A 25,855-nucleotide genomic window follows, 5' to 3' on the forward strand; every position below is an offset into this window, starting at 1 on the left:
TGCCAGTGGGAATGCAACATGATAAAACCTCTTATTAATTCAATCAAAAAATCAATGGATGCCAAAATTAGTGGAAGAAAGTTTGATGAGGAAAATAATATTACATAGTCTCAGAGTACTTCCTCACAAAATATGTATTAATTACAAAGGAAAAAAATAACTTTAGAGAAAGCTGGCAGCTAGTGATTAAAATTAACATCAGAAATGGTGTGACAAATAAAAATCATGTACCAACAGATAGAATGCAAAGGTGATGAGAAGGCCATCACCTCACTGATATCCCTGCCTAAGATGCTTAGCCTGAATCTAATCAAGCAGAAACATCAGCCACACTCAAACTGAAGGGAATACTATAATAAACTGACCTGTAATGTTCCCAAATGTCCAGGTCATGAAGCCAAGGAAGAACTAAGGAGCTGTCCCAGATTGGAGACTAAAGAGACATGATAACTAAATACAACAAATGATCTGGATTGGATCTTATTGCTACAAAAAAACATTATTGGGAAAATAGGAGAGACTGTAGATTAGATAGCAATAATGTATCCGTGTTAGCCTCCTGATTTTGATGGCTCTAGTGGGTAAATGTCCTCATTTGTAGGAATTACATACTATAGTATTTGGGATGATAGGGATCGTGTTGGTAGCTTACTCTCAAATGTGTTTGTTTTTTTTTTTATCTTTGTACTATTTCAAATCCTCTATAAATTTGAAATATTTCAAAATGAAAATATCTTTAGCATTTTAAAACATTTCTGATTATTTTTCATTTAAAAGAAACAGTGATACAACCACTAATGGAGGAGGATTTAGTAGTAATTAGCTAAATTAACAATACCCTTTGACACACCAAGAGGAGCCTTGGTAACAAAATGGTTAAGCACTTGGCTGCTAACCAAAGTATCAGTGGTTCAAACCCACCAGCGACTCCGTGGGAGAAAGATGTGGCAGTCTGCTTCTGTAAAGATTACAGCCTTGGAAACCCTATGGGGAAGTTCTCCTCTGACCTGTAGGATCATTGTGTGTTGGAATTGAATCAACAGCAATGGGTTTGATATTTTAGTTTTTTTTTTTTTTTTTGACACACAAATTCTACATCGACAGTCTATTCCATAGATAATGTTGTTGTTGCTTGTTGCTCTTGACTTGGCCCCAACTCATGGTGACCATATGCACAATGGAATAAAACACTGCCTGGTCCTGTGCCATCCCCATGATCAGTTGTGGACTGGACCATTGTCATCCGTAGGATTTTCTTTGGCTGGTTTTCAGAAGTAGATTCACCAGCACTTTTTCTCCCTAGTCCATCACAGTCTGGAAGCTCCACTGAAACCTGTTTAGCATAACAGCAATATGCAAGCCTCTACTGAGAGACGGGTGGTAGCAGAACACAGGAATCTACCAATATGTCGGTCAGTTAAGGACCGTGGAATAAACCAATGCGTCCACCCAGGGGAGTATATATAGCTATAAGGAAGAGTGCGGAATATTCCTCTAGCAATAGCTATCGGAAAAGGGAGGTAGACTTCCCAGAATACGCTTTGTAGAATTGACTTTGGAACCTTGTAAATATATGTCACCTATTCATAAAACCAAGTTAAATTTAAAACATTAAAAAAATAAATACTTCAAAACTGAAGGTAAAATGAAGCAAATGAACACAACCATCTCCTGAGTTGGTGGCAGAGCCCTACAGAAAGTAGCTATTTCACGTGACTTTAAAACAGTGCTTTGCACATTCCATTAGGGTAAACTCTAAGGACAAAAAGAACTTCCCTCCACCCCCAAGCCCAAAAGGTCTTAAACTATTTTCATCAGTCATGGTGTTGGTGGTAGTGAAAGTTCTGTTTTGTAAGACAATTTTATGAGTATTGTGGAATAAAGTAAATATGTTGATGTTATTGGGAACTGAGATTTTCAGTAAAGGTGAAACCCTAAGTTTGAATTGGGAGTATGATGATTTTATCTTTAAAAAAAAAAAAAAAAAAACGATTTTCTTTAAGAAGACCTAGAAATCAGAACCAACCCAGTAGCACTGAGCTTCGCACTAACCACTAAAATCAACCAGCTGTCTTGGATAAATGGATGATTCCAGCCCTGGAGCAGGTATATCTTGTCATTCCAAAAACCAAAGAAGCTATCAAAGACTAATGAGAGCTTGCCAAAAAGACTCAGGTGCCAATTGACGAGGCACTCACTAGTTAAAGATGAGGAAATTTGAAAATAAATAATAACTGCAATGGATTAAAACACTTCAAGTATGTTTCAGTCCATGGTCACCTTTGGAGGATGCGAGGGAAACTATTAAATACTGAATATGTATAAAACTTCTAAGTAAAAAATCTTTTCCAAGAATTTTAGTGAAACAGTTGAGCTTGCATCGATGAACAGAACTTTTTTAATAACTGGTTTTATGCTTGAAATGGCTCCGTTCAGATTCCATCAAGGCTTTTAACAATATCCTCTCCAAATCTTTGAAAGCCACCATTGACAAGAAAGTGTTTCCAAAAGTAGGTGGTCACCAATGCCAGAAGATTCTTTATTGCTTTTTCTTCAGTCGAGAAATTTCTTTCTTGCCATTAACCAGAATTCAGATAATTCAATCTCTTTAAATTGTACTTTAAGGGCACAATGTTTGTTTAGGTTAACAGCTCTTTCTTTTATTTCTTTGACAAATGTAATTCTGAAAGTTGTTTTTGTGATCCAACCCAATAAAATGTTTGGATTCCATACCAAATATAATGGAAGCCAACCAAATGTTTTGCATATCAAGTATTTCAAATTGATGGGCATTTCTGTAAGCCTACACAGACATTGCTCTTAATAAAAAGGTCTTAGTAATTCTTCTTTCGGGTTCAAACACTGATTCCTTTAGAATTGGAAAATTGATTACCTGTTATTGGTGAATAATTTTTAGCTCCATAACAAAGTTGGATTTTTGCTTTGAATTCATGCATCTTCCACATACATGTTGATATCCTTTTACAGGGTCCTTGTAGTTATCTCTGCATTCATTCAGGTGCTCAAAAATGTCAGTTAAGTAAGCTACGTTTGATGCCGATAACCACCCTTCAGCATGTCTTCAGAGTAACAACCATTTGCCAAAAATAACAATAATGATAATAGTAATTTTTTGTTCAGCTCACAAACTCTTGCAAAACTCTTCCCTTGGATAGCAAATACGCTTCAATTTGAGAACAGTCAAAAGCAGAATTCTGATTCCATTTCTAACACGAAGCCAAAACCACGTAGGACTGTGTTGTCTTGGATTTTATTAGATTTACCGTTTTGATAAACATCATTTAATGAGGAATTCCATCTATAGGCCACCTTTTTATATATGAGACCTCTGTGAATAAAACAATGCATTCCTTGAATCTCTGACTTTTCAGATTAAACTCTTGCTATAAAACCTTTACACCTTCCTGTCAGCACTGGTATACAAAACTTATAAATTTGTTCTCTTAATAGTTTACTTGAGGACAACAGTGGCTCAGTAGTAGGATTCTTGCCTCCCGTGCAGAAGACTCAGATTCAATTCCCCGCCGTCGCACCTCATGTGCCGCCGCCACCTGTCTGTCGGTGGAGGCTTGCATGTTGTAATGATGCTGAATAGGTTTCAGCAGAGCTTCCAATCTATGATGAACTAGCAAGAGAGGCCTGGTGGTCTACTCCTGAAAATCAGCCCGTGAATCCCTATGGATCACAGTGGTCTGAGCCTATTGTGTTTGAGTCAAGGGCCAACTGGATGATAGCTAACAACAGTGGCTTACTTATTCCAAACTATTCCTTTGGCTTTGACACTTTCATTCCTGGTGGATTGTATTATATGTAGTGAATTCCGTTGCTCCCTGATCTAATCAGTTTTGCACAACTGTGCACCCATCCACCATGCTGGAAAACCACTTGCTGAAGGGCCACAACTGTGACCTTCACAGGGAATTCTCCACAGCCAAGGGAACATTGCCCCCCAGGCTGTCCTCCATTTGGGGCTGTCCTCCATTTGGGGCTGTCCTCCATTTGGACATGCCTCCATTTGGACATGCCTCCATTTGGGACAACTTGAAAGAACAGCACTGTTCCAGAGCGCCCTGTAGGACCAACTGAGGCCTCAGTTGCAGCCACGTTGTGGGCAGCTTCTCTGCCTGCCCTGTCCCGGCCTCCTCAGGTCTTACAGGTGTGTCTGCTGGAACCAGTAAAGCTTATGTCTGCATCCCTCCGTCGCCACAGTCTGCTTCCAGGAAACCAGCCTAAGACAGGAATACGTCTGTAACATAAATACGCCTGTCTTTTGGGGAATTCAACCTAATGCTATCTACCAAATGCAGTTACTAACACCAGCACTCATCAATCTACGATGAAAACTCCTTTGATTTCATCATCTTCTGGACCGAGTTTGTCTCTGGGTCACTTGGCAGACCATTTGTACATCTTCTAACAGTCTTACTTAAAAGTGGCAACCGTCCTGTTGCTTCACTGGGCCCGAACAAATCGCCGACGGTTTCTGTGCAGCCTGGCAAATGAGGGATGGAGCGATTGCAGAAGGGATTTTGGTTTTGGTGTTAGCGATTCAACACAGGGCATTACCACTGGCTTCCTGTACTCCACGTGAGACAATTGTAAGTAAACAAAACCACGAATACCTGTGTTTCTTATTTTGCACCTGCAGACAAGCTTACAAGTTCCAGTCCTTTTCTGTGTAAGATGGATGCTTCAGGGAAAGGCGCTGGCATAATTCACCTGGCTTTGTCTGATTCCTGTTCCATCAAACAAGACATTTAGGCTGAAGGAGAGAAAGACTGTGGGAACACACGAACCTGAATTTGAAACTACACTCATCATATTTCCTGAGTAGAAAATTATTTTACTATTCTAACTTGGTTTACCTGATGACTTCCCTTTAATCCAGAAGTTGTTCATTATGGTGAGAGGCTACATCTCTATAAATATATAACAGTATTAATAATATTGACATAAAGAATTTAATAAACATTTATTGATTTAAATAGAAAGTCCATAAAGTGCACTGTAGGCCTTAATAATGAAGGAGCCCTGGTGATTCAGTGGTTAAGCACTTGGCTACTAACTGAAAGGTCAGCAGTTCGAACCCACTTCAACCGCTTCTTGGAAAGAAGATGTGGCAGTCAGCTTACATAAAGATTGCAGACTTAGAAACCCTGTGGTGCATTCCTACTCTTCCCTATAGGGTCCTTCTCATGCATTGAATTGTTTGCTCCAAAAATACGTGTAAACTTAGTTAGGCCGTGATTCCCAGTATTGTGTGGTTGTCCTCCATTTTGTGACTTTCCTGTGTGTTACAAATCATAACCTCTGCCTGTGGTTAAAGAGGATTAGGGTGGAATGTAACACCCGTGCTGAGGTCACATCCCTGATCCGATGTAAAGGGAGTTTCCCAGGGGTGTGGCCTGCAAGAGAGAAAAGGAAAGGGAAGCAAGCAGAGAGTTGGGGACCTCATACCACCAAGAAAGAAGCACTGGGAGCAGAGCACGTCCTTTGGACCTGGGGTTCCTGCACGGAGAAGCTGCTAGACCAGGGGAATATTGATGAGAAGGACCTTCCTCCAGAGCTGACAGAGAGAGAAAGGCTTCCCCTGGAGCTGACGCCCTGAATTCGAACTTCTAGCCTACTGGACTATGAAAAAATAAACTTCTCTTTGTTAAAGCCATCCACTTGTGGTATTTCTGTTATAGCAGCACTAGATGACTAAGACAGTCCTTAAGAGTCAGAATCTACTCGATCACAATGGATTTGGGGTTTTTTGTTTGTTTGTTTATTTCTTTTCACTTAGCTAATTTAAGGAGCTCTGATGTGCAGTGGTTAAGTACTTGGCTACTAACGGAAAGGGCTGGAATTCCAACCCACCAGCCACTCCCCCAGAGAAAGATGTTACAAACTACTCCTATAAAGGTTACAGCCTTGGAAACCCTATGGGACAGTTCTACTCTATCCTACAGGGTCGCTGTGAGCCGAAATCAACTCAACAGCACACAACACCAACAGGCCCTAATGGCTTCAGAAACGGACTTTTCAAAAAATTTGGTTATATACATTATTAAAAATGTTTATAAATAAATCAGGTCAAAAATTAAAAAAAAAAAAAAAAGCATACAGTCAGCAAAATAGACCATATGGACACATTTGGGTTTTTTTTAATTAATTAAAATTCTGAAAAACACATGACATGTAAATATTAATAATGTAATCTCTGATCCAAAATATTCATGATTCATTTTGAAATTCCATCAAGAATCAAATCTTGCTGAATTTACGTCAGTTTTTTTTTAGCCAGGAAGGAGGGGAGGGAGACACAAAGAAGTATAAAAATGGTTTTCGTTTTATTGGAAAACACCCATTGTTGTTGTTGTCTAAGATGTCTTTGAGTGGGTTTCTTCTCATAGTGACCCTATGTACAACAGAATGAAACACTGCCTGGTCCTGCACCATCCTCACAATCGTTGCTATGTTTGAGCCCCTTGTTGTAGCCACCGTGTCAGTCCATCTCCTTGAGGGTCTTCCTCTTTTTCACTGACCCTCTGCTTTACCAAGCATGATGTCCTTCGCCAGGGACCAGTCCCTCCTGATAACATGTCCAAAATAGGTGAGATGAAGTCTCGACCATCCTCGCTTCCAAGGAGCGTTCTGGCAGTACTTCTTCCAAAACAGATTTGTTCGTTGTTTTGGCAGTCCGTGGTACATTCAGTATTCTTCACCAACACTGTAATTCAAAGACATCAATTCTTCTTTGGTCTTTGTTTTTCATTGTCCAGCTTTTGCATGCATATGAAAAGAGGCGCCTGAAAATACCATGGCAGCAGGTTTGCCCGATGCAATGAGTCCCTTGATTTCTTGACTGCTTCTTCCATGGGCGTTGATTGTGGATCTATGTAAAATGAAACCCTTGACAGCTTCAGTCTTTTCTTCATTTATCATGATGTTGATTATTGGTCCAGTTGTGAGGATTTTTGTTTTCTTTTTGTTGAGGTGTAATCCGTACTGAAGTCTGTAGTCTTTGATCTTCATCAGTAAGTACTTTAAGTCTTCTTCACTTTTGGCAAGCAAGGGGAACACCTAATACCAAATAATAATCGTAACCTCAATCATATATGACATCTGTATATGACTAGTTGAAAATGAGTGTGAAAATGCTAGCAAATTAACTGAAAGAAAAATCAAGTACTTTACCCCTACACATTGAACAAAAAAATTCGCTGGTGATAAGCAACTTGAAATAAGGTCAAACTTAGCTCATGGGACGGGTCAGAGTAAGTGTTGGAAAGGGCAGATCCTCCCAAGTGCATAATAATTACTGAACTTAGAATGTTTGCAGAAGGGTCCATTTGTATGATTTGTAAATCTAATTTCAACAGTTGTAAGTTTTTGAGTGATTGGAAACAACAGTTTGTTGTTGTTGTTAGCTACGCTCAAGTCGGCCCTGACTCATGGCAGCCCCATGCACAATGGAACCAAGTGCTGCCTGGTCATGCACCATCCCTATGATCTGGTGGAGATTGGACTATTGTGCTTCATAGGGTTTTCGCTGGCTGATTTTCATGAGTAAGTTGCCAGGCTTTGCTTCCTAGGCCACTGAAACCTGTTCAGCATCACAGCGACACACAAGCCTCCACTGACAGACAGGTGGTGGCCGTGCATGAGGTGTATTGGCTGGAAATCAAACCCAGGTCTCCTGCACTGAAGACGGGAATTCTACCACTGAAGGGTTCACCGCTATGAAAAACTGACCAACATCAGTATTTCCTGGCTTATACGAAACCCACTGAGGCACATGGATGGGGGCATCCTGCCTGGCCCTGTCTGCTCCTTGCCCCTCCAAGAAGTCTCCTCTTCAGATGCGAGACACAGCCATTGTTTATCCTGGTTGGAAACATCCCCATAACCAGCAACACCCGGCTCTCCTGGATTTTTTTTTTTTTCTCAGCTAACCATGTTGTGCATGTCCCATGTGTTCTGGCGCTTCATGAAACTGCTCCTCGCCCTTTGCTGTGAGAAGGGAGACAGTGTTGGATAGGTCTCAGCTGTGTCAAATTTTAAGACCGATATCTACTCGGGTCAGTGCTGGCAGAATTTTCTAGTAAAAACAGATTTCTTCTGAGGAATGGAAACCAGAAAAGAGCATAGCACCTGTTACTTCAGCAGACTGCTTCAAGACCTGCAGTTTGGGGCAGGAAAGGATAACGCTTTAAGTGCTAATTATCTGGGGAGAAAAACGTCCCCTGGGGCCTTATTCTGAGGCAGCAGGATACCACAGCTCCAACTCAGAACCTGTGTGAATACTGCTGAAACCAAACTCAGAACACATTTGGGCCTTTCCTTCTCTGCACTGTAATTGTATCTTAGAGACTAGGCCCCTGCATTCTCCTTCAGAAGGGGCTGGGAGATGTAACCCTCAATAATTAAGATCTCCCCAGCTATAACCACTCTTTTTTTTGGGGGGAAACATTGTCAAGAAGGATTTACTAGCAGTAGGCCTTTTTCTCACTAGAGAGAATTTTTAATCCCATTGTCCACGAATTGTGAGTCACTTCTGATGATAGTAATTAGGAAGAAGAGGAAGCGGGAGACTAGGAATAGAAGAGGGCTGAGAAGAATTGGTGTTTTTTTTTAATAAAGGCCAGGGTTGGTGAGAGAGAGGCCCTGGGGACTTTGTGGCTTCCTTTTGTGACTTTTGGGATGGAGAATGTGTGCAAAAGGGTCGGACTACAGACTGAAATTGTGTGATCTCCTATAATAAGAGGGGAGGGGGAACTGCCTTCTTAGCTTTGTGAGCTGGGATGAGTGCAAGTTGGCCAGAGACTTTCATACATTGCTGCTGTTCGTTTCTCTGAGACCACAGTAGAAGGACCAGAACCAGGAAAGAGCACACTCTCAACATGAATACCATGTTGCCGCAAAGCAAAGCAAGGGTACAGATGTCCTCTTAAAACTGCAGGAAAGGGAGATAGTGCCAAGTCTTTGAGAAAGGAATGGGCATTAAGAAAATTACTGCTGATTTAAAACACGCAAAATTCAATTGTTTTTTAGTATATGATGGGTGTGGTCTTGTTTTAGAAAATTTAACAACATTTGATCAGAAATATTATAGAATTCCAAGGTCAGTGAATGGGACTCATGGAACCCCAGAACTAAGAACTGAGATTCATTCCTCAATCCTTGATAATGTGGTTTTTAAGAGAAAAAAAAAAAAAAAAATCCAGACATTTTTTAGTCTTCCCAATTGCTCTTGGTATTTTTTTTTATTTCCTCTTCCTTTTCTTTCCTTCTCCCGTTTCTCACCTTTTTCTTTCTTCCTTTTGGTAGATAATGCTCTGGTTATCTATCACTGCATAGCCAACTACCCCAAAACTTCGAGGTCTAAAACAACAACCATTTTATTACTTCATACTTTGATACTTTCCATATACCCATGATTTTGTAGGTCAGGAATCTGAGCAGGGCTTGGGTGGGTGATTTCTTATGCCACAAGGTATCAATCACTCAGGTGGCAGATGGGCAGATCTGGTGATGGGGGTGGTGGTGATGGCTTCATTCACACATTGATAACCTCGGCAGAGAGACTCTCGGGCTCGGCTTACCTAGACTGTCAGTGGCTCGCCTGCACATGGCCTCTCCAGCATGGTAGTCCAGGGTTGTTGGACTTCTTATGTGGTAGCTCAGGGCTCCCAGAAGAAAGGGCACAAGAAATAAAAAGTAGAAGCCACTAATTTAGTAGGAATTGCCTAAGTCGTATTTGATTAGTGTTTGTATGGTATATTTTTTCCATTCTTTGACTTTTAAGCTCTTTATGTTTTCATGTTTTAAGTAGAATTCTTTTAGGCACCAAATAGTTGGGCCTTGCTTCTTCATCCAACTCACAATCACTGTCTTTTATTAATATGTTTAAACCATTTACACTTAATGTTAATTATTGGTACAATGGGATTAAAATCTATCATCTTGTTAGTTGTTTTCTATCTGTACCATCTCTTCTTTTCCTTCTTTTTTGCCTTCTTGCCTTTGGATTAATTGAGTATTCTTATGATTACATCATTTTCTCCACTTTGCCTGATTATTTATAGCTCTTTTTCAAATTTGTTTAGTATTGTTCTGGAGTTTAAAATATGCATCATTACTTAATTACAACTTACCTTAAAATACACTAGACATATAATTTAAGAACCTTATAGCAGTAGACTTCCAATTCTTCTCTGTAATCTTTTGTACTATTTTGGTTGTTCATCCATTTTAATCTTACAGATGCTATACACTCACAATAAATCGTTACTATTTAGACAATTATCTTTGAGAGTGAATCAAAATAAGGAAAAAAATATATTACCTTCATTTTAACCATTGTGGAGATCCTCATTTCTTTGTGTAGGTCCAAGTGTCTGGTGTCTGTCTGGTATCACATTTGTTCTGCCTGAAGAACTTCCTTAAACATTTCTTGCAGCGCAGGTCTTCTGATAACGAATTCTGTCAACTTCTGTCTGTCTGAAATGTATTTACTTTTCTTTCATGCTTAAAAGATATTTTCACTGATACTGAGTTCTGGGAGGACAGATTTTTCTATCAGCACTCTAATTGTTACTCTCTTACTTTCTGACTTGCCTAGTTTCTGGTGAGAAGGATAGTGTAATTCTATTTGTTCCTCTGTATGTTTTTTTGTTTTTTTAAAATAGTAATTTGAGTCTTTGTTTTCTTGTTCTTTCTGTTTGCTTATTTTTTGGTGCAAATATATACAGCATAGCCCACTGTGTCTGTAGCTACCCAACATTCTATAGTCACATGCAAGTCCACACTGAACCCTTAGCAATTCATTATGAATTTTAGCTGAATTCTTCTTACTCAGTTGTATGGTTGCCATTGTCTCATGTGACCATATCCTTACTGCTTGGTGGCGCCCGTCTTTTGTTAGATTTCAGGCTACTTCTTTTTCCCTCTGACCTCTGTGATCTCTGATGGGTTCAGGAAAAGTTATGATTTTGTAGTTTATTCAGCTTTTTATTCAGTAGATAGGATGTTCATTTCAACTTTCTATATCCTACCCAGTAGGCCAAGCCCTGTGGCCATTTTTAATCCACAAATTCTAGATGGGTAGAAAGTGGCAATTAGGACAAGTGACCTACGGAGAGAGGAACTAAAGGGCACCACAGCCATAGTCAACAGCAGATAAGAAAAGAAAGCACGATGTGAATAGTAGGCTTGAAGGGTTTAGATGAATTTTAAGTTTTTATTTTAACCTCTGCTTGTGAGATGGACTTTTGAGGAAGAGAACCGTGTTTCACTGCCAGTAGACCCTTGTCTTTGTTTCTCAACCCTGAGCCAAAGGATCCTTTGGGCTTCTGTGCCTCACTATTGAAGCAAACTCCCAAAGAGCCAGACATGACTTTCCTTTTCACCCTGCAGAGAGTTTAATGGTACTGCCAGTGGGCTAGTCCCCTCTTTATATACCACTGGAGTTATCATTCTTAAAAAGCTACCCAAGTGACATCACTGCCTTTTAAAAAAAACTTCTGGTTTCCAATTGCCTACCATGTACATTTTCAACCACCCGTATTTGTCATAGTGGGCCATCTCCAAGGTGTCCTGTCCATCTCGTTAGCCACCCTTCTTCCTCCATATATGCTCATCATTTTCTCTCCATTTGCCAGGCTTTCTTAATCCTATGCCTTTGGTTACTCTGTATTCCCAGCTGCGAATGCCTTTCTCAAGTCCTTTTCCCCTTCAAAGATCTACTCTTTCTTCTAGACCTTGTCCAAATGTGTCTCGATCGGAAGCCTTCCATCCCTTCTTATGGCTGAATCAGTTGCTCTACCCTGTGTGTTTACTGCTTTATAGAGTGATTTGCCTATTTACAATTCCATGAGCATCTCCCCTACAATGTGAATTCCTTGAAAGCAGGATGTTTTGCAAGTATGTAATAGAGCTTAGATAGATAGATAAAGTTGATGCTGACTCACTGGTGACCTTCTGTACAACAGAACGAAATGCTGCCTGGTCCTACGTCATCCTCACAATCGCCAGCATGTTTGAGTCCATCATTGTGGCCATTGTGCTAACTCATCTCACCAAGGACCTCCCTCACCCTCTACTTCACCAAACATGATGTCCTTCTCCAACAATTAATCCCTCCTGATGACAGGGTCAAAGTCAGCAAATCACAGCTTGCTCTGTTGTGATCCATAGGGTTTTTTCATTGGCTGATTTTTGAAGTCAGTCGCCAGGCCTTTCTTTCTACTGTGGCTTAGTCTTGAAGCTCCACTGAAACCTGTCCAAAATGGGTGACCCTGCTGGAATTTTAAATACTGGTGGCATAGCTTCCAGCATCACAGCAACTTGCAAGCCACCACAGTACAACAAACCAACAGACAGGGTAGTAGAAGAAATGTATAACCTTTAGAAAATTCAAAAGTGTTTGCCCCTAGTGACAGACAAATAGAAATTTCACCCTCAAACAGATAAAAAACGTGACCATGGTCAATAAATACACAAGGGAAGGAGGTGATAGTTTTTTGTTTTGTTTGTTTTTCTTGTTATGGCTAATTTAGCTTGGAACATAATGGTATATAATGGGGGGGGGGGTTCTAGGTGAAAGCTTGCCTTGCTTTCAAATAGAGGGTAATTGAAAAAAGAAATCAGAGAAAGTTTTTATTTGCTTTCAATCTCAGATCCATAGAAAAGGCTCACTTGTGGAAGGAGAAGATGATCCAGGCCTCTTTTCTGCTCACATGTTAAAGAATTTTCCAACAGAAAATGAGAAATAACCCAATTCTCTTTCTTTGTAATGCCACTACTGGCTTCCAGAAACATTCGTCACACTTGCTCCCAATGCTGTAATTGTCTGTGAATCGTGAGTGGCAGCTAAGGGCTTCTTTTTCTTTTCTCCTCTCTACTGTGCCTCCTGCCATTTGTTTTGCCGTCTTCCACCATGATTCCCTTGGAATAGTGCCCACCGCACCCCCCCAGAACGTGCAGACCGAAGCGGTGAACTCCACGACTGTGCAGTTCCTGTGGAACCCTCCACCTCAGCAGTTTATCAATGGCATCAACCAGGGATACAAGGTACATGGCCTTGGTCTACAGCCTCTTAGGGTGACTGTCTGGGTATATCATGGATCTTGTGATATAAAAGGGAAGACCACCCATTGTAGAGTGTCTTGACCCTGTCAGGTTCATTATATATTCAAGGTCTTATCAGCTCTATGGGCTCAGAAACACATATTATTAGTTATCAAAAGGGTGGTTCACACAGAAGAGATTGATTTCCTAAGAGAAAGACCATTAATTTCAAAGTAACCAGTGGGAGACATAGGTCAGTTGATTGGAGTCATCATTTGTACAAACCACTGCTTCCTGGAGGGAACCTTCTCAGAAGAGCTCAGACTTAGAGTCAAGAGGACTGGATCCACTCGAATAATGTTTGCATCAAGTTAGAGTATTTATTTCTTTCCCCTCCCTACTGTTTGGAGATTTCTGATTGAAGAACTGAGCCAGTTGATTCAGAATTCCTAAACCAGTTGCTGTATGGCAACCGCATGTGTGTCAGAGTAGACTGCGCTCCACAGGGTTTTCAATGGCTGATGTTTTGGAAGTAGATCAACAGGCTTTGCTTACAAGGTACCTCTGGGTGAACTCAAACCTCCAAGCTTTTGGTTAGGAGCCAAATATGTTTACCATTTATACCAACCAGGGACTCCTCAGAGTGCTTACCTGGACTGAATGAAAGACACAGATATCCTTTTGTTCTTTGCTACCAGAATGTATTACCTTCACAGATGTACTTGGATGGAGTTTCCAAGAGTATATTTTATCATACTTCTGAGCTCAATTTTTTCTGGTTACATTTCGGAGCCTACCTGAATTCTACCTACAGCATATTTACAAATCTTCCTTAATGACAGGTAAATTCTGGGAAGATCTTTATGGAGAATGAATGCCATCCAGTTTGCTTACACAACTGGTAGTTTCAGATCCAAAGGGTATTATTTCCCTAGATGTGTGGGTTCATTTTTTTTCCATTTGGATTCAACTTACTAAAACACTTGTTTTTCACTAGAAAGGAAGAAGAATCTAGAAATTTGCCCTGCCTTTTCTTTTTCCCCAGAGGTAGATAAAGTCAGAAGCTTTTTTTGAAAGAAAATCATATTGATCCACCAACATGGTTTTGCCTTTTTGACTCTCCTGTCAACTCTCATTGGCAGGAGTGGAGCGCTCATTGGATGGCTTAGTTGCCGGTTTGATCTATATTAACAAGATTTTGTCCTGCAGCATGTCAACTTTCAGATCAAATTAATCCTGGTAATATTTTGTGTCAAAGGAATTTAGTCACACACATACATAATGTTGCCAGAATATTAAAACAACATTCCTTAGAATATGTAGATATATTTTATTTCTTAAAAATGATAGCCAATCTCCTAAAATGTTTTTGAGAACACAAGTGTGGTATAAATTATAAATAATTCAGACTGTTCCCATTGAATCAGGAGCTTCTCCTTGAGTCAGAATAGATGCCTATGTGGGAAAAATATTTGTATTTATGTTTCATTGCACTAGTTCAGTTGAATAACAGATGGTACTGTATTTATTCCTTACCATTAAAAAATGTATATGCTCTGAAACATGCTTAAGTAAAGAGAAGGTGAAAGTTTGAGGGGTTGTCCATTATCCCAAAATGAGTTAAAGTAGACGTTTTATTTACATATACATGTATAAAATACATAAAAAAAATTATAGATCATAATCTGTGAGATACTTCTCAAGCTTAACATTTTAGTCAGATTTTGAGCTGAAGGAATTCTGGACTTTCTTAACTACGATTTTGCGTGCTTTGAAGACATATACATTCCAGAATAAAATTCTGATAGACAGCTGAGAGTGCAGAAATGTAATTAATAGTAAAGAATGTCTGCCTTGAGCATTGCACTCTTTTAAGATCTATCTTTCTGGGATCCAGCTGACAACAGCAATTCAAAAGAGTAGATAGGAAACTGAGGGGGCGGTGAGTTTATGTTAATGAAGGAGGAACAACTCAGAAAAAAAGGGTGAGAACAGTTGTACAACTTGAAGAATGTAATCAATGTCACAGAACTGTATGTGCAGAAATTGTTGAATTGCTATGTGTTCTGCTGGGTATATTTTCAAGAACAACAACAAAAAATAAATTATTTTTTTAAAAAATTAAGTAATTAAAAAGTTCTCTTTTTCACCCTGTTCCATCGCAGCTTCTAGCCTGGCCAGTGGACGTCCCTGAGGCTGTCACCATTGTCACCATTGCTCCAGATTTCCATGGCGTCCACCATGGGTACATCACCAACCTGAAGAAGTTTACCGCGTACTTCACATCTGTTCTGTGTTTTACCACTCCAGGGGACGGGCCTCCAAGTACGCCTCAGCTCATCTGGACTCATGAGGACAGTGAGTATCCACTTGTCCTTTCTCTCATCAGCAGCCCATTGGCCATAAGCCAGTCACAGAGAGGTATGGACCCCTGAGATGGCCAGCATTGGGCCAGGCAGAGATGGACCATTAGAAAGCTCCGTATTCTCAAGGTGCTTATAATCTGCTTGCCCAGGGAGATAGGAGTAATGCCTAACAGAGGGTGATACCTGGAATATGGCAGGAGGCCTTGGCTATAAGAAGTAGCTCTGGGAACAGGAGGTGGAGATTTCAGTCTCAACTGTGTTGTCAGTCATATGTTCTTTCTTTCTTTTTTTTATAGTTGAAAGTATACACAGCAAAACATATACCAATTTAGCAGTTTCTACATATTTCTATATTCTTTGAGTTGTGCAACCATTCTCATCCTCTTTCTGTGAGTTGTTCCTCTCCCATTAACATGAACTCACTACGCGCTAAGCTTCCTATCTAATCTCTCGAGCTGCTATTGTCAATTTGATCCCATATAGATAGTTCTTCAAAAAAGCATGATGTTTGAGGTAGGCATTCTTTATTAAATAAGCTAAAATATTGTTTGGTTTAAAGACAGTCATATATTCTTGTTGTACTTTCTCTTCACGTGCATTTCAATTTCTACTCCATTCACCTCCTTCTTTAATTACTGTTTGTCTCCCAACCCTCCCCCAACCCTTCCCAGGAATATTTCACTGGAATCTTTCTGAGCCCCTTGACCTCCCACTGTCTCCATCTGGTCACTTCAAACCAGCTCCTTCTGTACTCTCAGGTCAGCTGACTCATATGGAAACCATTATCTAATGAAGTTATCCTGAGAAAATAATCACAGGAGTGCTCGGAGTTTTGTATACAAGGAGATTCACCGAGTTATTTGTAATTAAAAAAAAAGGAAAACAGTCAAATGTTCCAAAGGGGGAGTATTGAAGAAATTATGGAATGACAATATGATAACTATTTTGTGGCTCTTAAAATTTAATTTTGAAGATCAAAATTTTTGAGGGAAAATGGGCATGATATAATGGCAAATGAAATTAGTAGGATACAAAATTATATGAGATCTAAACTTTATAATATACATTTCCATAAAATTATGTGAGCTAAGAAAAGATGTCGGAATATGTCACAATTTAGGTAGTTATCGCCGTGTGGTATAATTGTTGTTAATTGGTAGGTGCTGCTGAGTTTATTTTGATTCATGGCGACCCCATGTGACAGAGTAGAACTGCCCCATAGGGTTTTCTTGGCTGTAACCTTTATGGAAGCAGGTCACCACATCTTTCTTCTGTGGAGCTGCTGAGTGAGTTGGAACCACCAACCTTTTAGTTAGCAGCTGAGCGCTTAACCATTGTACCACCAGCGCTCCTTGTGGTGTGATTATGGCTTTTTTTTTTATGTTGTCATTGTAACTTTCTGTATTTTCTAATTTATACAGTGAGTATATACTGCTTTTATAACTGGAATTAAAACTAGTAAAAGGGCTGCCACTTGCCTTCCCTCCAGCTGTCCCCTCCCTGTCTAGGCAGGACTCTGGGTGTGGCTCAGCTATCTGTATTTATCTCTACCAAAAAAAAAAAAAAAAATTTTTTTTTTTTTTGGGTACAGTCCTCACTCTGCTCTTTCCTGTTCCCTCCTCGTAGACTCCTAACTTGACTGGACCCTCAGCAGCAGATGCCATTTAGAGAGGCCAAGGCTATCCAAGATGAGCTTCTCGCTTCCCCTTCCATCTCAGCATTTCTCTCTTTCCTCCCCCCTTCTTCCTCTTCCCTCCTGTCTTGAATGAAGAGCCTGACCTTTTCCAAGGGCCCTTGGTCATCCTGTTCCCTTCTACTTCCTCTGTCCCTTTCCATATCAACCCTCTCCTTCAATATCTGTACTTTTGGCTTCTTTCTCCCAGCCCACAAATAGGCTAAGTTCTCTCTTACTCAAAGTAGACAACTCCTGGAGCCTGCTGCATCATTGAGTTGCCCAGTTAGCTCCTATTTCCTTTCCGTGTAAACTCACTTCTTTGACCTCCTAACCTTTCATGCTCTCTATAACAAACAAACGTGCATCCATACGCACATGGAACAAGTGCTTGTAGAATGCCTATGAGGTGGGAGGTAGCCAGCTAGGTTTGGAAGGCCTTGCAAAGACAAATAAGCACAACCCCTCCCTTTAGGGTTCATAGTCTAGTTAGATGGGATATGGACATGACTAAGGTCAGTGAGGCTGATGAAGGAGACCTAAGAAGTGGCTGCGGTAGTCCAGTAAGAGAGGTAGAAAACACTTCGGGGAGCCAGGTAAGACTTCTGGAAGAGATAAGAGTTGAGCTGAATCCTGATAGATGAGCTTCTCATGCAGAGAATGGATGAGGACATTGTAGGCAGAGGGGATAGTATCCAAGAAGGCAGAGAGGCTTAAGAGTGCATGAGAAAATGCGAGGTGGTTAGCATAGCCATAGCATGGCATATGTGATGGGGTAGATGAGTCTAGGAAGGTAAGGTGGAAGGCAATCCTGAAGGGCCTCAATTGCGAAGTTAAGGCACTTGGACAAAGATGTTCTAGGCTTTGGGGATCACAGTAGAATTTCCATTAGGGGTGTTACATGATTCGATCCATGTTTTAGAAAGCCCTGTCTGGAGGGCTTTGTGATAGATAGATTACAGGAAAAAGTGAAGGAAGCTGGGAAGAAGGCAAGAAGTTATGAAAGCCCATACCATCAGCGGCGATAGCAATAGGGGAGAGATTCTACAGATATGTCGTAGAGAAAATTAACAGAATTGGGAGACTCACTAGAGTTAGAGGATGAGGGAAAAGGGATTATCTAGGACAGCTCAACATTTTTGATTCATGTGACTGGGGAGATGGTGTGCCAATTACCAAAATGTGGAATGCAGATGGGGAGCAGGTCCAGGGTAAGATGATAGGTATTATTTGAGCACACTGAGTGTGAGGTACCTGTGGGCCATGTAAGTGGACATGGCCAGTGGGCAGGAGAAAGATAGAAGAAGTAAATGTGGACATCTTAGCAATTAGCGACTGTGATCTTATTTAAAAAAAAAAAAATGATTAGGGGATATAATTGAATATGTTATCTAATCACAGATGGGAATATTTGAAATCATGTCAACCTTAGAGTCCCTGAGGTTAAGATTCATAAAGCTTAAAGTCATCCAAATAGATAAAGTCACTTGGGGGTCAAATATAAGAAACCCTGATGGCACAGTGGTTAAGTGCTTGGCTGCTAACTGAAAGGTCAGTGGTTCAAACCCACCAGCCACTCTGTAAGAGAAAGACCTGGTGATCTGCTTCTGTAAAGATCACAACCTTGAAAACCCTATGGGGCAGTTCTACTCTGTCATATAGGGTCACTGTGAGTTGGAATTCACTCAACGGTAGTGGGTCAATAGGTACGGGGGATCAGATGGACAGATTGAACTAGAGGATTTAGAGCAGGGAGAAGGCTGCTGGGCTCAGCACAGTCACACACAGGAGCCTGGTTTGGGGGCTTCAATGGATGGGAGTGCAGTGAGGCCAGCAGAGGGCCCACACTGGGCCTTGGGAAAAGGGAAAGGAGTCTTGCTTAGACAAAGGGTGCATCCTCCACTCACCTGGTAGGAACACACAACCTAATTCCTTTACCTTTGTAGATAAGGTGGGAAGGGAGGGTCCTTGTTACTAAGGAAGTGGTTGCGGGAGGGCAGCAAATTCTAGAAGCATCTACCAAGCATCCCTTTTTTAACAAAACCTGTTGCCATTGAGTCGATTCCTACTCATATCAACTCTATAGGACAAAGTAGAACTCCCCCGTAGGGTTTCCAAGGCTGTAATCTTTACAGAAGCAGACGGCCACATTTTTCTTCTACAGAGTGGTGGGTGAGTTCAAAGTGCTGACCTTTGGGTTAGCAGCCAAGTGCTTAACCACTGCACCACCAGGCCTCCTTGACGACCCATTAATACTATGTAAATAATATTTTTTTTTCAAAGTATTGCATTTGACTTAGTAATTTTTGTTTTTGTTGATAGTTGCCCTTGAGTCAATTTTGACTCATGGCAGCCCCATGTGTAAAAGTAGAACTGCTCCATAGGGTTTTCTTGGCAGTAATCTTTACTGAAGCAGATTGCCAGGTCTTTCTTCCACAGTACCAACCTTTAAGTTAGTAGTTCAGTGCAAATCATTTGCACCACTTAGGGACCTATATACCCTAGATACCCTTTAACTCTTTATTATTGGATGTTTTCTTGTACTTTATTTATTTAAAGAGGCAAAGGTGTGTCTCAGATCGAACCATAGCCAGGTCTAACTAGATATCAGATTTTGCTTTTCAAAGGGCATTTATTAAAACAAAAACAAACAAAAAATGGCAAAGGAAGAGAACCTATTCAAATAAACGAGAGAAGGCTGTTGGCTTGGTTCTTCACCAAAAAGCCCTGTTCTTGCCGGTTAAAGAAGCAAACAAAAACTATGAGGAACCATATATCCATAAGGCTCTGTAGCCAAGATAAGAAAATTAAATGTAGTTAAACCCATCATTAGAGAGTAAAAAGGGTCCTTTCTTAGGCATCGAGAAAACTAGAAGTGATGTCATCTTTTTAGAATTTTCTAACGGCACCACATTTTTTCATAGGCAGAGCGCCTATTTATCTGATGTAGAAGGGCACAGTATACTTCCACAGGTGGAACATTGCACCGAAAGGTTGAAGGTTGAAGCCTACTCTGTGGCACAGCCTTTAAGAAGAAAACTCTGGACTCCTGGGGGCTATAGATGTGGCTTCCATTGCTTCGAGGTGCTGGTGCTGTAGTAATTCTGTATCCAGCAGGCTTTCTTTTCCAGAGCTCCAGTGAAATAGGAACTTGGTGGGATGGGGGTGGGGGGAGCAAAGAGGAAACAGAATATAAATTTTAATCCCAGGCGTTGCCAGCTGGTTCCAGCAGAGTTAGAGGACAGCGTGTTTGGGCAGGGATCCAGGAAGCAGAAACACTGAGAATATAAAAGGAGCAAAAAGCTTTCTTTGCTACTTCATCGATCGAGAAAAGAACAAGGCAGCTCAAAAACCCGTCAGAATGTCTTTCTGCAAGCTCAGAATTGGGGGAGGATGAGATGGCCCTGACAGCCGTTCTATTTTACCCGTCTTCCGCACTAGAAAAGTGGAATTCGTCAGTGTGTTTGAGCTCATCCATAAAAAAGTCTTTTGAAAGTTTAGCCCAGATGGGTGTATTTTCCGAGGCTGTTACCATTTTCTCTAAATTACAAGTTGTGTTCAGAGGCCGAAGCCAAGTACCAATTGAGTAATGAGGTGTCGAATCCACCTTGAACATCTGCTGTCTGTGCCGCGGCCGGAAACAGGAGCTGGAAAGGGGAGGCTGCTCAGTGGGAGTCCCTAAAGAACCTTGCAAGGACCTTGACTCCGTCTCCTTTCTCAGCTGTTTGTTGTTAAGAGAGTCTCAGTGTGGCGTTATTCCACATATCACTGAGGCATGTCCCATGGCATGGACTTTCAGTGGAATCCAGCGTCCCCTGGCCTGCTGCAAGGGACACACTTACAGATGGGTGTGCAGTGAATCAGGTGATGGCCTCATCTCCCTTCTCCTCAGCCTCCTGTTCTGCCTTCAAACCTCCCTTTCTCCAGTTCTCCATGCCATCCTGTCCTTTATTCCTTCCTGACTGTCGCCCTTACCTTTCTGGAGTGGGAACCAAGAGGCATGGTGGTGGTGTTAGGTGCCATTGAGTTGATTCTGACTCATGGTGACCCCGTGTGTGTGTCAGAGTAGAACTGCACTCCGTGGGGTCTTTAATAGCTGATTTTCCAGAAGTGGATCACGAGGCCTTTCTTCCGAGGCACCTCTGGATAGACTTGAACCTCTAATCTTTTGGTTAGCAGCTGAGCACATTAACCATTTATACCATCTGGGGGCTCCCTTTGCCTTTGTTGTTGTTGTTGGGTGCCACTGAGTCTATTCCAACTCATGGTGACCCTATACAGCAGAGTAGAACTGCCCCCTAGGTTTCTCTAGACTGTCATCTTTACAGAAGCAGATGGCCAGGTCTTTTCTCTCATGGAGCCACTGGGTGGGTTTGAAACGCTGACCTCTTGTTTAGCAGCTGAGCACTTAACCATTGTCCCACTAGGGCTCCTTACTGAGAGGGGTAGGCATGGGGCACCCTGTCTGCAAGGTGGCATCAGGGAAAGCTCAGCAAATCTGAGCAAACAGCTGCAGATGGGGCTGCAGGCGTTTGCCAGGCCCTCCCAGTGCCGCATTTGTGGATGATGGAGAATACCTCTTGTCCCTCCCCTACTCACCTCTGTCCCCCACTGGGTCCTAGGACTCCAGCCTCCTCCAGAGCACCCCGCTCCTCTCTGCTCCCACCACCATACCCAGCAGCTGATCAGGCCTGTTGGAACCTGTGATGGGAGCCATCAAGAACGCCACGCCTGGGGGAGCTGGGGATGGAGGGAGGACAGAATCGCCTAGTGTCCTGCGTCTACTCGCAATGACTTGGTCTCTGCCTTACTGCCCCTCTGCAGTGACTGGGGGACCACAGGGCTGGACTGAGCATGGCCCACCCATGGCTGCGTATCCTTGAGTAGCCTGCTTTCTGGACCTGGGCCTGGAATTCCACAGCTGTGAGGCAGGGAGAAGCGTGGGGGCTGGTAGAGCCCCTGAACCCTGAGGAGCGATGGTCACTTGTAGTTTGACCTCTTGGGTCTTTGCTGCCTTTCAAAAAGAGACAACAGGCTCATTTAATGTTCTGATGAAATACTGCTGCTGCCGATGACTAATAATAATAATAGCAGCTATTGTTCACTGAGAATATTGTCCAATCTAGTATTGAAAGATGAGTCCCTTAGGTTGGAAGACACTCAAAATGCACAGTGGCCACAACAATGGATTCAACATACCAACAATCACGAAGATGGCACAGGACCAGGAAACATTTTGTTCAGTCCTATGTGGGGTCACCATGAGTCGGAGCCAACTCCATGGCAGCTAACAACCACACATGTTCATTGGGCATTTTCATAGTGCCAGGGACCAGCAAACTGCCTTCAAGTATTTCACTGAATTTTGTTATCATCATAACCTTGCAAAGTGTGACGATTTCACAGATGAGCAAGTGAAGGCTTGGAGGGCTTCAGTCCTTGCTCAGCTTGCTAGTCATGGAGCCACGTCTCAAACCCAACCCCGATGCCAGTGTTTGACCACTCCGCCCCCCGTAGTAGCAGGAGAGCTGTAGTGCAAAGATGCTCCTGAGAGAGAAATGTATTTTTGCTGGGATTTTCTCAAGCCAGGGCCCTGCCCTACTGGAAACCGGAGTGAGAGGTGGTTCTGAGCCTGGAATTCTAGGTTAGCCCGGAAGTTGTCACCTGGAGGGCCAGTCCCGGCAGGCCGTGCCACCGGGCCAGGCTTGTGCCTCTGGCCTTCAAAACCCCTAATGGCCCACACAAACCAGACAAATGGCTGCAAATGTGCATCCAGGGAGCTCGGTGCAAGCTGTAGCTTCCCAGGTTCCAGTCGGCCTGATTGTTCTAATTAGATTAGATCAAGGAGAACCATGGAAAACAAGTCTACGCAAACCTCCCACTGCAGTCTCTTCCATTCTGCATGTGGCTGGGGTGACAGCTACAGAAAATCTTTTCTGCTGGTTTCCTGTGGGCCCTGGCTTACTACTTCCCTCCCACAGTTAGAAGCTTACACACACACACACCCACACCCACACACCCCCACACACACCCCCCCATCAAAAGAGAGCCGGGCTATTAACACAGATTGCTTTGCTTTTAATTGCCAGAACCGGGAGCTGTGGGGCATCTGAGCTTCACAGAGATTCTGGACACATCTCTGAAGGTCAGCTGGCAGGAGCCCCTGGAGAAGAATGGCATCATTACAGGTGAGTGGCTCCGTCTTCTGAAAAAAGGAAATAAGTTTGTCCTCACAAAGAGAGCTCCTGGCAGAGTGGACATTGCCTGCAGCTTTCTTCAGGGTAACTGAAAGGCTGTCCTGGGTGCACGGCCAGGAGCCTGGGGCATGGTCACCACACCAGGACTGCACCCCAGGAGCCCAGCCTTCATGGGGTGTGTTCCTTATGTGGGCCACAGCCTCAGAGGCTGGAGATGTTTTTCTCCTCGTATGATCTAATGAGCCCCTGAAGTCGCTTTGATCAATAAGAAGAGTCATTTGTAGTGTTCTTATGGATTGAATTGTGTCCACCTAAAATATGTGCTGGGATTCTAACTCCTGTGCCTGAGAGTATATAATACCATTTGGGAATTGGGTTTTCCTTGTTATGTTAATAAGATCATATCAGTGTCGGGTGTGTCTTAAACCTGACCACTTTTGAGATACAGGTAGCCCAGCTTACAATGGGGTTCTGTTCCCAGTTGGCTCTGACATAAGTTGAATCTTTTTTTTTTTTTTTAGTTTTCACTATTGTCTTTTATTGTCAGTATCTTTGTAAATCTGATCCTTATTTGTCTTTGGGGATTAGAAACATTACATATAAACTTAGAGATATATTTTAATACATACATAAAAAATACATAAATTTATTTAAAAAAAGGGCAATTTTTAAGTGCAGTAGCTTATAACTGGAAACATAAGTTGGGGACTGCTGTGTAAAAGAGCAGATTCGGCACAGAGGTACACATAGGGGAAAACAGATGCCATGTGGAGATCTCCAAGGGACACTGAGAAGAACGCTAGAGAAGCTGAGGCACGGGCCTTCCCCCTGTGTGGGCGGAGAGAGCCTTGTCCTAGAGCCAATGCCCTGAACTCACACTTCTAGTCTCCTGAACTTTGAAAAAATAAATTTCTGTTCTTTAAAACCACGCACTTGTGGTATTTCTGTTATGACAGCTCTAGGGAACTAGGATAGGTATATTCTTTCACAGGCATTTATCCCACTGAATTCTCATAGCAACACTGTACAGTGAATATCAATATTATGACCATTTTATAGATGAGGAAACCGAGGCTCAGAAAGATTAGGCGTGTATTGATTTGAATTCCTGCTCTGTGCTGCTAACTGGGCAACAAACACGATGCGTACATGCTGCTGTCCTGGCCCTGGTCCCAGCTGTTCACAGGCAAGGCCAGGATGAAATCAGGGCCTCCCGACCCCAGACCGCATGATGCTTCCCCTTTCCATAATATTAGCCTTCTGCTGAGAAAGCTAAGACGATGAGAGGAAGGCAGGCCTGGGAGACTCTGAGGAGAAAACAGACGGGAAGGGAAGGCTGAGCGTGAGCTGCCCTTTAGCAGTGGAAAGTTCCTTTAGTGGCTGAAGGTGTCTCCGGGGGAACAGCTCACCTTTTGTGGGGTTTTTAATGATTTAGTTTTATAGAAGAGGTTTCTGACAGTGGTGTCACTAGGGTTGGTGTCACCCAATGCAGTAACTCATGTGTCCCCGCCTCCCTCCACGGACCTCCTCCTGTACCAGACCATACAGAATCCTTGGTAATGTTTATTATCAGTTTTAATCATTGAATAATATGTGATAAATATAGTTGTAAGTTACTTAAATGCAATATTTCTTAGATTATATGAATAGTAACAACAAAACTGTTGTAAAATCTTTCTGCATTGAATTATAACATTATTAGCTACATTATTAGTAACTGAGCAGACCTTTTTGAGTTTTCTCATTCTTTTCCTTTAATTACTGTTTTATTCTCAAAAAAGTTTTCGATATAGGTTCACAAATACTAATTACCACCATATGGTAGCTAGAACACCAGAAAATTCGACAAAAACACCGGCAACAACAACAACAGTGTGTGCTTATAACGACTGCAAACAAGACCAGGTGATTCAAAGCGTCATTGTAGTTGGGTGATAATGACAGTTCTGACAGGCGTGCCTCAGAAGGTTCAAAAAGTAAAGTAGCATAGGTTTTAGTTTTGTAGGTATATTGATACATGTTAGCTGGGCTCATGAAAAATGTTTTTGTCGTTATAACTACCTACATGGACATTTTTATTAAAAAATAATGAATTTCTGCCAAAACACTGCACAAAAATTTTAGAGTCATTTTGGTGTCACCCCCCTGACAGTGTTACCCAGTGTGGTTCATACCGCCCGCACTCCTCTGCTGATGCAACTGGTTTCTGAATAACTCTTCAGGTTGAAGCTTAATGAAAATCTTGGTGTGAAATAAAACATCTTGGTTTGCTGAAGCCAGCATAGGCTGTAGCCTTGGGGAATTTCCGGGGGGCGGAGCGGGGGGAAGCGGGAGGGCAGTGCCCTGTGCCACTGTCTCACTCACCAGCTTACCCCTCAGACCCTCAGTTTCTTCATCAGTGGCCATGGTCCTGCCCCTCATGGGTCAGTTGGGAGGGCTGGTGGAGGCAGGGTATACAGAGCGGCTGGCCACAGATGGGCGGTCCTTTCCTTCTCAAAGGCATCATTTGATGTTTCAAGACAGCGAAGTAAGCCATTATTGCC

At 42.1% G+C, this 25,855-nt stretch overlaps 1 protein-coding gene across 1 annotated transcript in view; it reads left to right on the top strand.

Moving 5' to 3' along the window:
* SDK1 (sidekick cell adhesion molecule 1) overlaps positions 1-25,855 on the top strand; it is a 363,835-nt gene that overhangs the window by 111,020 nt on the left and 226,960 nt on the right. Inside the window, exons 13-15 of the mRNA XM_064295981.1 lie at positions 12,965-13,080; positions 15,243-15,435; positions 23,205-23,303. Of these exons, the coding sequence (XP_064152051.1) occupies positions 12,965-13,080; positions 15,243-15,435; positions 23,205-23,303 (408 nt within the window). The remainder of the gene's footprint in view (positions 1-12,964; positions 13,081-15,242; positions 15,436-23,204; positions 23,304-25,855) is intronic.

Source organism: Loxodonta africana, chromosome 12, assembly GCF_030014295.1.
Source record: "Loxodonta africana isolate mLoxAfr1 chromosome 12, mLoxAfr1.hap2, whole genome shotgun sequence".
Classification (NCBI taxonomy): domain Eukaryota; kingdom Metazoa; phylum Chordata; class Mammalia; order Proboscidea; family Elephantidae; genus Loxodonta; species Loxodonta africana.